Below are 13,085 nucleotides of genomic sequence, written 5' to 3'. Positions count from 1 at the left end.
ACTGGGGCCTCCGATTGTCTTCAATGCAGGGTTTTGAAATAGGCTCTATGATCGTCCTCAAAGCACACACTTTTCCGGCCAAATATCAGACTGAGACAAAGCTTCGTGGTTAAAACTGAAATGTGCTGTAGCAAGCTCAAAACCTTTGCGTCCCAAAGAGAACTACTGGTATTTGCACATTTTAAGGCTGGCTGCTCCTCAGAAATCAATAGTAATCTTCTGCTAAATTTGCTAAATGGTATTTTATGTTGGTTTGGCAGTGTTTTGCACTCTGTGGTACTTGATTTCTAGGGAACTGCAGCAAAAGACTCAGATATCAACAACTATCTTCTATTACAGGCCGCAAAAAATACTGACCAGGCAGAACTATCTAAACAGTTTGCGTGCTGCGATCACACATTACTAAATAAAGTTGACCAAACCGAAAATGCGTGCAGTGTTACTTTATTTCTGATGTACAGTGTGCCATGTATAGTGTGCCAGTCGTCCTCATCTAAACCCTGGCTTTCGCTAGGCTACAAAATTCACAACAATGAGCATCAAATCCGCCACGCTTTTCAATTTGATAAACATAACATTTTATTACATTTTGTTCTAATCAGTATGCAATTAAATAAAAAATGAAGGTATCGTTTCATGTCTAGTTTGTTTCAAAGTGTCTACAGCTTAACAAGTTGCAGATAGCACTCAGTTGATTCCGCAAACATTTTCATAATTAACTTGGTTGAGTGTTTTGTGAGCTGCTAATGCTGTCCACGTGTTCTATCTTTCAAGAATAAGATATCTATGGTTAGGGGCATCTATCAACAGACAGAAACATTGTTTAAAAAAATGTTTTCTCAACATAATTGAAGCAATAAAGAGGTTTTGCTATGCATGCCTATCCATGCCTGAGGTGATGGCTTTGAGCCTATAATCTCTTGGCAGGTTCGCATCAGTAGAAAATAGTTAAACGGATTTCAGCAGTAGCTATTTAGTTTAGTAGCCAAGGGGTCTGTAACCTGTGGCTCTCTAGATCTGTGTGGTGAGGACTCCCATTAACCCCCGCCATTGTCTATGCTGTCTAAGGCTGATGGGAGTTGTTGCCAAAAACATTGGAAGAGCCATAAGTTGCATACCCCTAAGGCAGTGTTTAAGATGCTGAGTTTGGTTTTGGGAACCATTTCATATAGGAATAGGTCATTAGAATCTCGAGAAATTGGTGCAATTGACTTCACACCCCTGGAAACATCTCTCTGTCACCTTCCAGGTTTATACCTGGTCTATATTCTGCTAAACCCCATCATGAACAAGTTTTTTTTTATTTTTTTAATTTGATGTGGATAATAAATCATCCTTTCAAATATGTAAAACATAATATGATAATACAATTCACAACTAAAACATTTACAATTTTTCAATACATGGATTAACCAAAACATGTGTTTAAGAACAATTATACAAATCAAATAAATAAATATGCATCACTTCTCATGTGTCCACAGTTCACTGCTAAAACAATCTTATGGAACCTTCTTACAGAACTTACAAGTCCATGGTATATCACTCTGTAAATGCTGTTGGTCGAAGCACTCTGTCCTTCATGATATATACATTCATTTTTCAAAGATTCAAGAGCTGCAGCTATTTAAAAACAAGTCAAATCATGGGGCAGTTTCCTTGACTCCAATATCTCTTCCTATGAAATGTGACACTATGGGAAAGCATGCCACTTCTTTGATGCTATAAAAGCAAAATGTCCCACACTTTTGATTCAGGAGTGTTATCACTGGTGAAATTGTAACATGACAAATATCCCAGAACATCATGCGACATGACATATATACTTAAAGGAACATCCTGCTAGTGAGCATTTTATTTGACTGGGAGCACTGTGCCCGTAAAAAGATGCTACAAAGAATTCTCTCGTGAAAAACAGGTCACTGGAGAGTGTGACAGGAGACAGACTGACAATATTATGCAGGGATGAATATTTCCTAAAACATCATACAAAGAGGAATATGCCCTCGATTATTGTGCAAGGAGGAAATCTGCACCAATACTTGCCAGGATAACCATGCCAGAGAATATTGGGTAATGAGTGGGCCTACTTGAATAGGTTGGAGCACATCTCACACCTCCCCATTATCAGTGAATTTGAGCAGTTTGAAACCTCTCCAACTTTTAAAGACGCTCAAGGTAATAACGTTCGATATAATGTGCCAATTGGACAAGTGGTAAAGAAGGGTTGAAAGTTCAGCAGAAAAAAAGAAATAGTGTCAGTTTCAGTCCTAATTACTAGCGGGTGACCAATTGAGCAGTTGATCTTTGCAGGGACAGACACTACAGGCCTCGTTACAAGTCAGGTGGTTATAGTAAAATAAGTGGCATTTCTAAATACCCTCTGCTTTCGCGCTGTGTCTGAATAATGGTTTTACATTGGGATTCCTAAAAGTATTTGATCATTTCCAATGCAACCAAAATGTCTTCTACTATTTAGACTTTGGCCTTATGGCATTTCTAGCCCCTACTAATTTACTATCGCGTTGGAAATATTTAGTGCAAAACCTAAAAATGTTTGGGGTACATTTGCTGTATATTTTAAAGGCTTGTCTCATCAACAAATCTACTGTTGTTCCAGCTCTCATTTTAAAACCCAGCGGTAATAATTCCATTCACAAACCAGGCATTAATTTGCCTTAATATGTTAGCTTTAATGGCACTAGCCAAAATGAAATCTGATAAATGCATATATGAAGTCGATGTTTTTTACATCACCAAACGTGAGAAAACATGGCTGACTTCATAGCACGTCAACATTTCAGGATTCCAAAGAATCAGCTTTACACTTCCGACCCATTTTTCAGTAGAATTCAGCTCTAGGTACAGGTTTTTGAATCAATTTGCCATAACTCAAGGAATCACAAGTATAAGCAGTGTGCTTCCATCAAGGCAGAAGGAAAATCTAAGATTGTGTGGTAAGGAAGACACTGGTAAAAGCAAGGTAAGAAACACTGCTCCCACATAAATCCCTCAGTTTGCACTCCTTGAAACCGAATAAGTTAAACCAGTCAAACTAAAATGATATCTATGCAATATTGTGAGCAACAGCTGCATGCTCCTCTGTATGTTGAAAAGGCAGGGGGGAAGGAGCTGTACCATTGCTGTACATATCCTTATAATTTGGTGGAGGTAAATATTGCAGTTCTGGCATGGAAAGCTTGCATCAAAAGACTGATGCTCAGTTTATACCTGCATATCCGAATTTGCTGATGGGGCACTGGGAGGATGCATATGTTTTAATCATCCACAGAATGTATGGAACAGCAATATTGCCATGTGGCTTCGATTTATGGATGATGTATTCTTAATATGGCAAGGAAATATGTCTGATCCACATTCATTAAATCGGTTTCTTAATGCCAATGATCTGAATTTGAATTTTGGTCATGTTCACCAGTACAAAAAGTATTGCATTTTATTATCTTAGGATTTTTGTAAATGATGGCTTGATCCAACCCCAAATGTATCGAAAACTCACAGCAGGCAATTCTATCCTGCAGGCAATTCATGTCATCCCTAGTACTATCAGCAACATTCCATATGCTGAATTTCTCGGGGCAAAGAGGAATTGTTCTAGCACCTCTGACTTTGAGACTATTTGCACTGATATGAGAACCAGGTTTTTTACAGAGGTTATTCGAAAGAAACTATACGCAATGCATTGAGATAAACGTATTAGCCAACATTTGTTAAAACCTAAGAGCATTATGGTTTCTGAATCTGACAATATTTGATGTATTACCTCTTATGGTTTACAGGCCAAACAAATTTATGGAGTCATTAACAAGCGCTGGCACTGATTGTGTAAAGATGTTGACTTGAAATCATCACTTAATTGTAAGGCACACGCTACTTGCAGAGAGGGCAATGCTATTGGGGACATAGTGACTAGTAGGTATCTAGAAGTCCCCAAACAAACGAATTTGCTCTAGCAATATACTGGATGTTTTCCAGGTGGTCCCTGCTGCGTTTACTCTCAAATTATCAAAGGCAACAGTTTTGAGGTCAGCTGTGTCAAATGTACTCACTATATCACCTCTCGGATGGATTGCAACTCTAGGTTTGTGGTTTATGGTTTGATGTGCCCATGCAAAAATGTATGCATCGGAAACACCAAGAGAAACTCAGTGGATTCTGGAACATTTGAGAGCAATCAGATTGAATGATGTTACTTATCCAGTGTCTGCCCATTTTGCGGAAATTTCACAATCAGGACACATCTCTGCTGAAATGGATGGGACTAGCCTTTGTGAATCCTCACCCATGTAAAAGTAATAGAGAACTGTCCCTCCGCAGACTAGAAGCGAGACTGATTTTGAGATTTAATAGCAAGATCTCCATAGGTCTCAGTACTAGCGAAAGAATGGATATGTTTCTGTAATTCTTCAATTTTGGACTCTATTAGAGGGGATCATTTGTTTTGATTTGATAGCAGTATTGGTTTTACAGATGAACATTGGTTCTTCTTTATTCCTGTTATTCCTGTTTCTTTTATGATATATTTAATTACTGGTTAATTTGTTTTTATGCTTGTTTTGGCATTTTCGATCACGAGGGTTGCAGATGCTATTATTGGAGTAAGGATATAGTCACTCTGGCTTGGATTGTCTTTATGTATGTGAGCCATTATTATATCTATTATTACAATTTTTTATGATTATACCCATCCCAACAGATAAGGGGTGTATCAGACACTCTTACTCCCTAATAATTGGAAAATACTCCCCCACAAAAAAAAACGGGGAGTAAAAATACTCACAACAAAAAATAGGCAAGGCATGTAGAATCTTGCGGCTCTGCTTCCACCCTAGAGGGCCATGGAAATGAAGATACTGCTATTGTAACTGCCTGATGGAAGAAGTAAACCTGTATTCATGTGCATGACTAACTAGGTGCAAAGAAATTAATATTACAAAACCATTTCAGTTTTTGAGTTAAAACGTATTTTCACTTGCTTTTTAAAATACTCTCATTGGGAATTGGACTTACATTTTTACTCCACAAAACATTTTTTACTCCCAACTGAAACAAAATAGGTAGTAAAATACTTTCACATCCAAATCTTATCTGGAGCACCGATTATACTAGCTCACTTGATCTTGTGAATTGCCTTTGATTGCCAGCACTACGCACTTTATTTTCATTGGGTACTTGTCACTTTTGGGAAACACATTTTTGCCTGTTTTCCATGCATTTTTGAACCACTTGTAGTCATGAGAAAAGTAATTGTTAATCAATAAATAATAAAAGGGTAGTCCTTTCTTTACCACACTACCATGATTACGCTGTGGAATACAGAGAAACGTCAGTGTGTCATGACCCACAGAACACGCCCCTTTTGGACCTCATGGTCCTTGTCACAACGGGGCTTGTACTCCTTGATACTCCCAACATGGCCGTCTAACGTGCAACATCTTCCTTGTCCTTACGTCAGATGCAGCGTATTTACAAATAGGCCATGCCCCCGCGGGCCCGCGTGTCTCAAGGCTACTGCAAGCAGCGACTAGACGTGTGCTCCGTAGTTCGCTACACTGTTGTCCTTGTTCCTGGACCTCCTAATTCCATTCCCATTACCCCTTCCTTCCTCCTTGTTTCCCGGACTTGTTTGCTGTGTGCTTACCTTCTTCGTTCCTGGATCCCGGAGTGTCTAAATTCTGGAGCTTTGAACGAATGCTGGAGCCAGAAGGGGCTTGCGCGGGTTTATACAAGACCAGGTCAGTGCGTAAGAAGACACCGCCCAAGAAATCCTGCAAGGATCGCTCCCAGGTGAGAAAGGGGGAATTCCGTGAAACAGTGTTTTATTCCCCCTGTTTAAACATAGTGCCTTTTTTTGCAACCGATGGCCCTGGGATCTTTTTCCATCTGTTTTGAACTCAAGCAACTTTGCTAAGCTCAGCAGTGCCCACCTGCATAAGTGCTAGGCAGTGCTTTGTTTGTTTGTGGTTTCATAAAAATATATGAATATATATATATATATATTTATGTAGAATAATATATTTGAACTAAGTAACATATGCCACCGTGCCAACTGGCTCACCTCCAGTTCAGAGCCACATGAGCAAGGCATTGTGGGTATGCAAATTAGCTGAAATGCATGCCTTTTGCTCCAGAAAATTCCATCTGCCTATTGACATCAGCTTTCCATGCCCGTACTGTCATATTTAGTATATATTCAGCAAGGTTGACAGACTGGTCATGATTTCCAGCCATTCTTGTCAAAGTTCCAGACCATTACTTGGGCCAGTGCCCTATACATGTTTAGATAATATAGGGATTCCAGGAGACTATAAACTTGTGATCAGAGGGTCTGCGTAAGATATATAACACCAATCTGAAAGTCACACTCAAGTAGTGAGTCAAATTTGGCACAATTCTAACCTGCAATTCTCACATTGGCACAGATCCCGAAGCTGGTGTACTAAGCAGTGGAACATACATACTATCCATGAAGGCAGCCAAGAGTAAAAAAAATGCATTTCATGTTCATATAAATGGAACGATGGTGTAGTAAAATTAATATCGTTCTTTAGCAATGTGGATACTCCAAGAGCATAAAGCGCATGCACTGCTCAAAATCTGAGCCAACCAAGGTAAGAAAGATATATGCGCATTATAGCCATAATGACGGATGCATTTAACATAACAACATTTTGATTTTGTTTGTAGAACTTCCAATATGTACATTGTTCACAAGTGAAAAGACGTCTGCAGCATGTATTGTATATTGTATTTATGCAGAGAACTCTATGCTAAGAAACAAAGAAAAAGAAAGCAACAAAAAAAGAGTCTTTTCAACCACGAAGGCAGATTAAGAACCTAAAAAAACCACCAGAAGCCATGTCTACGATTCTCTCTATCAGACACGGCAAAGATGGCCATGCTTAAACTGACGTTGCAATGGCAGATACGAGTAGATACCAAGGTAACCGCAGATACTCACAACACAGCTCAAGAGCTTTTAGCAAGACACAACAAAATCAAAACCATAACATGCTAGCCAACTCGTTGCTCCGTGCCAGGTGTCCACCAACTGATTTAACCCATAGAAATGTTGTGTTAGGTTGAAAGAACAAGTGTCACTGAATTTGAGACTCCTGTACCAATCCATTGTTCCATATATCTCCTGGCCGTTTCCTCGTCCCAATCAATTGACAGTCAAACCCTACACCAAGGATTCTTTGCATGCCTAAAGTGAAGTTTCATCTTCTAAACCAAACTCGTGCATTTCTTTATGAATCAGTTTCACTTTCCTTCTAAGTCAACAATGTGAATTTGCAAATATTGGACTCACCAATGCACGCGTGCACTCTCACAGAAAGCTGGGTCCTGAGGATGATGCTGTGTTTCTTGCCCCTTCTGAAAAAGAAGCAGGAGATATCAGTGTCCCATTCATAGGTCCAGCACAATGCAAAATGTTTAATTACAGGGAAGAGGTACCAGCGCTGGTTAGAGGTGATTTGTCGAAAAGCCACATGTGGATGTAAACAGAATGTGTGTCTTCAATCTGAGCAAATACTTTTAATTCATTAGTACATTTTTTTCTGATAATAAAATATCAATAAGACCAACACCAGGAGGGGCATAAGGATTTGCGTATACAAGTGTTACACACCCACCTGACGAACAAAACACTTTCCAGCTTCAGATGAAGGTAAATAGGTTATGTTGCTATAATTCCTTTCTCCAAGTATAAAAAGGAAAGTGTGCAAGGCATGGTGATACGAATATAAATAAGAATAAGCCCATAAGCATCCTCCCTCTTTCCAACTTGCACCGCACACACCAGCCGAAGAAAGCAGACATATCAGTGGCCTGGCCGCTTGAACAGCTCCTCCCTCTAAAAGTCAGCCATCTTGAGATCTCGCTAACCAAGCTACCATGGTAGAGTCGTACCCAACTCACCAAGACTCTTACTAGCAGAAGGAGCGCTTCCAATTTGTATAAATGAACTCCTCGGTATTCAAATCTTCTACGTCTCTATCTTTTAACGCCATCCGTTGTCCTCTTATTTACAAGCCAAATGGCAGAAGTTACATTTCATGAAAGCCAGGTAGACAGGCTCGAACTGGCCTATAGATAAATAATTCGCCTTCAATGAACTGTATTGCGGCAAAACCTCCCATTACCGGCAAAATAGCATGCCCAGGAGAGCCTGCCCTTCTAGGGCGCATTCTATAACCCCCTATCGTTAAAGAAATTGGACCAATGCTCTGACCACTATCATTGTCTGCATCTTTTAAGACCATCTCAAGGAGGAGCTTGGTTGGTGTATAGAAGGGCCAAGAATGCTTATACTACCCAACCCAATGCATTGCAGGTAATGGCTACATTTTTTCATGAGCCTCTATGAAGCCCTGTAAGCATTCAGGTGGTGGCGCTCAATAGAGCATTGCCTAGGCAGGCTCTTCCGGCAGTAGGCACTGAGGCAACTTGCCTGCTCACCCACACCCTCCTACAATGAACACCTACCATAGATTTGCAGCTGCATTTTGAAAAATAGTGTGGTGTGAATATTTATGAAATACCCCCAAAAGTGATGAATGGCTCAACTGTTAGGCCTCATTGCCTGAATACAACCAGCCCTACACACGTTTCCTCCTTGTTTGGTGTCATTAGTGAGGTGCAAGAGACCCATGATCTGGCATAACCACTCCCACTTAGGGGGACTCGCATTATACGCATAAAAAGCATGGAATTGTGAGCCTGAATGATTTGTAATCTCTGGCAAATGCTTTTGTGCCACATGCCTAAAGACCACACTTAGGGTAAGCATACATTTTCACCAGCACAGATCAGTGCCATGGGATAGCCAGGGCCTGGGAGGCTGCACTCACTTAAAGCACGTTAAGCAAGTATGTTACAAATAACTCAGATGCACGAGTTGGGATTGTGATATGCCTATAGGGTCTAGTTACACCAGTCTATACCAGATCCGTCACATGCTTTGGTTATGATTATTTGTGTACGATTTAAGGAACAGATGTAGTGCTCTTAAGGAAGTTTCTCATGGCAAGGCAGAGACCAAAGCTGAACTAGCCAGAGAAAGAACAGGAACACAAGGGTTAGCCCACAGAACAGAAACATTGAATGGAAACGTGAACAGCTAGGACAGTGCCACATGTAATCATGACAATACATATAGACGCGGTTCATAGGCTTGTGGAGAAAAAAAACGACCGGAAACAAGGCATTTAAAATGTAAAGGCCGATGAGCAGACATTTTAGTAGTGAGAGAAAAATGCCAAATGATGAGTCAATATAGACAATGGCAGTGAATGGCCATAAAGCTATGTGGAGAGGCTGGCTGGTCTGTTCGCATGTCCAACTGTCTACCTTCCATAACCAAATCATTCATAAGGATAAAAAAAGTCGACTTTTTCACCTCACTGTGGAAACATTGACATTGCCAAAAACACTTTTAGGCTTTGCTCTGGGTAATGTTATTGAATCCAAGCAAATCCATTTCCAATCAAGAAGCTTGGATCCGTTTTTACAAAAATAAATCGGCACCAGCGATTTAGGAGAGTTTATCAGGGAACAGAATTTGCTCATAAACAAGGCCTTACAGTTTGTTATGATCCTAACTTACTTGGGGAAAGTAAGAAATGTTCCAGAAGTTGTTTTTGGCAAGATGTTTTGTGCAGTCACAGGATCCAAAGATGCTTGATTCTTCCCTCCAGGCTTATCACCTCCATACTAATGCTTGGACACCCATAGAAGGGATTCCCTCAACACTCTGCACAGTCTATTCCCTGGCATTTTTTTGTCCGACCCCATGTTTGCCCTGGAGCAGATTACTACCTGACATCAAACAAATTATTTGTATCCCTGCAATTCTATTTTCACAGTGTAGCAGGGACAGCGTTTGCAACACTAGTAGAAAGGCTGAGTGAATTAGATGAGTGGAGTGATGTTGCATCTAGGCAATGTTTATGGTTCTGCCTTAATATCTCATTCGTCCTATCTTAATTTAGTTCATTTGTAGTCATTGTTTTTGTGCAGCGCTCGTGCTGTCAGCTGCCCAGCATAATTCCAAGGGACCAAGGTTGGACTGGTGCATACATTTGTCGCCGGCTAAAAGGAAAAAGTGGCCCAAAATCTCATATGTCAATGTTTTCCTTTGTGACAGACTGAGTAGTACCTAGCGGGGCTACTTTTTGTAAATGTATTGAAAATTGGGCATTTTAAATCATATGTGTTTAGTGACACTGGTCAAAACTATTAGCTGCTGAGTAAAGTAACTCATCAAACGGGCCCACTTTGACCACCCCCCATAAAGAGGCCCACACTAGGATGTTGGGGCTGTACTTTGGGCATTGCCCTGATGTCCTATAGGCCAGTCTTAAACTGCAATCGACCAAACAGAATGGAGATCACAAATTCTAGATCTGCAGGATTTGAATGTATGACGTCTACAACGGAACATCAAATTTAGTGCATGTGTACTAACCCCTAGTCATGCTATATGAAAGATATATGCTGAGCAGTGTTTTTCAATACATGTTATACTGGACTACTCCTACGGATGGACGTAAAAAAAAAAAATTGCCGCGAAAGTGCAGTGAATAAGATAAGCTGAAGCAGTATCATTGAAGTTCAAGGGGTGCTCATGCTGCGCAGTGCACCATAGTATGCTGATAGTAGGTTCTGGGGTAACAGGTTGTGCCAGAAGAATCACAGGGGCATAACAGATATTAGGTTGAGTGGGAGGGCATTCCCGCAGAGGTGTTCCATGAGAGAACATATCATGAAAGGGAGTGGGATTTTTGTCACAAGTTAGAAAGGGTTGTATTTGTGGTTCACGTTGATGCACAGGGGCATAACAGGGATGGTCTGAGCAAGAGAGTATGGGGCTAACACATGGGTGTATTGCAAGACCTGGACAGGAAAATGTCATGTAATGTGAAGCTCCAAAATGGGCGACCTTAGAAGGACCCAGGAAGGATGACAAGGGTTTAGGTGCCAGTTTCAGGGGGTTGAAAGAAGCAGTGAAAAAGGCCTTGGTTGAACGCTGTCACATGATCCCATTTTCCATCAACAATTGTATTAAGAACTAATCAGAGTGCAAGATGAGTTACAGTGGATTTTGAGTAGGTAGCAATGGCATTCTGCCAGTATGGGCAGGTGAGGAGGGGGGTGTTGCCACCCTCCCCCGCCCATTGTAAGAGCAGCAGGCCACACATCGCCTGAGTGGCAGGCAACACAGTCCCCCAGTGTGATTTATTTGCATGGAGGACTGTGCTGCCTGCCCCTCAGAAGGGGCGTGTCCCCCACCAACCCTACCCGATACGCTTTTTTTTTGCAGAGCCCTTTCGACTCAAATAAAGACAAACAACAACATTATTTGGTAATGAGAGGCCTTTGAATCAATGTAATGCATACATTACAAAGCAACACTAACATCTCGTTTTTTTTAAAACGTGCCATCCCGGATTCCGCCTGCTTCTAAGCACTTTAATAATAAGAAATTGATAAGTGCAGGTATGGCTTTGTTTATTTATTTATTTATTCATTTAACATTTTTAGAAAGCGCCACACGCCCGTAGGCCTCAAAACGCACAAATAAACAAAACAAACACTGAGAAATCAGCGGGGAGAAGCCACAGATCAGTATTTATTAATTTAAAATAATGTTAGAGGCAAAAACTTAAACCAGGGGTCTGCAACCCGCATCTAACAAAATGCTTTGGATTATTACGCCAATGAACCTTCACGATTGACTATATTGGCAATTGCTAATGGGAATTATGGTCCAAAACTTCTGGAAATCCAAACGTTGTAGATCACTGGCTTTTAAGCTATAAGCACTGAGAAGGCATTGGCAAAAAGTGGCCCGTTTCTATATACAATGGTCCAGTGTTACCTGCTTCTTAACTATACAACATAAGAGCAAATAAAATAATGCCATCACCTTAAAAAAAGTTGAACTTTTTTTGTAAATTACACATCTGTTCTTGAAAACATATCGCTAATACTGTTATCAATCAAAAGGCTGTGTATGACCTTCTTGTGGATTTCCCACCGACCATGAGTGATGGGGCTTTCTTCCATGACAGCAATGCTTTTAACAACTACTACAGGTGTCGCGCAAAGACCTTTTCCAGCAAGCGAGCTGAGCAGCAGCAAGACGGAACACGCGAAAGTTATCTGTCATACAGTACGGTCAAATATCTGTGACAGCAATTACCGTTCGGGCCAATGGAACATCTGTTTTTTAAGTAAAACGCCGAACAGTTTCCTTCCCGGCATGTGCTCCTTTTATTTCTGACGAACTGGAGGCCCAGCCTGGCCTCGGGATAGCACTTCACGTTATCCCCTGACAGCAGCTGCTGCAAAGGTCACTGTCAAAGCTGTTGCTCGCCGGTCTCGAGGGCACGGCTTCGAGAGACTGAGCCCACGAGCCCCTGCCCGGCTCGAGGCAGCCGTCGAGGAATACCTCTGCGTCGTGCGCGCAGTTTTTCCTTCCACGTGACGCCATGCGGGCGACGCAGGCCGCCCTCTGAATAAAGCGTCGAAGCGCGAGCGCGGCAGAGGTCACGGGATGGATAGCTGCCCGCGTGTCAATAATTTCCCGAGGACAGAAAACGTCTTTATTTGTTCGCTCTGGATTAATGGGCTGTCAAAACACATGTAAAGCATGCCTGCGAGCGAAACAAACTGCCTTAGCATCTTCCTACTGTGCAGGCCAAAGACAACCAGGCAGACGTGTCTCCGTTTCGATAACCTGTCATTTCCTGTGAGACTTTGCTATGTAAACACAAACAGCGAAAGCTTGGCGGTCGTCATGGTTGTTCAAGATACACTGTGCTAGATTAGGGGATTTACTGTGTAAGGCGGCGTGCATAATGGCCCAGAAAGAGGCCACTGTGCCAGTTTACGAGCAGCCCCACGCCATCGGCTAATAATAGCAATCCAAGCTTTTTTTGTAGCGTTTGATGGCAGATTCCATGAGCTTTGTGTGCTACAATAGGTGTTAGTAATACCCAATTGGAACGTAATCAAACTACCAACCTTGTAATGATAAAAGGCTGAATCGTCTACGT

General features: G+C 41.3%; 1 protein-coding gene across 6 annotated transcripts in view; it reads right to left on the bottom strand.

Moving 5' to 3' along the window:
• FHOD3 (formin homology 2 domain containing 3) overlaps window positions 1-13,085 on the bottom strand; it is a 1,524,242-nt gene that overhangs the window by 1,277,394 nt on the left and 233,763 nt on the right. For all 6 annotated transcript variants that reach the window (XM_069620636.1, XM_069620637.1, XM_069620638.1 and 3 more), the window contains exon 3: window positions 7,334-7,398. In XM_069620636.1, the coding sequence (XP_069476737.1) occupies window positions 7,334-7,398 (65 nt within the window). The remainder of the gene's footprint in view (window positions 1-7,333; window positions 7,399-13,085) is intronic.

Source organism: Ambystoma mexicanum, chromosome 5q (genome assembly GCF_040938575.1).
Source record: "Ambystoma mexicanum isolate Mex_15411 chromosome 5q, UKY_AmexF1_1, whole genome shotgun sequence".
Lineage (NCBI taxonomy): Eukaryota > Metazoa > Chordata > Amphibia > Caudata > Ambystomatidae > Ambystoma > Ambystoma mexicanum.
The sequence above is the reverse complement of the archived record's forward strand: the minus strand, read 5'-3'. Positions and strand labels throughout refer to the sequence as shown.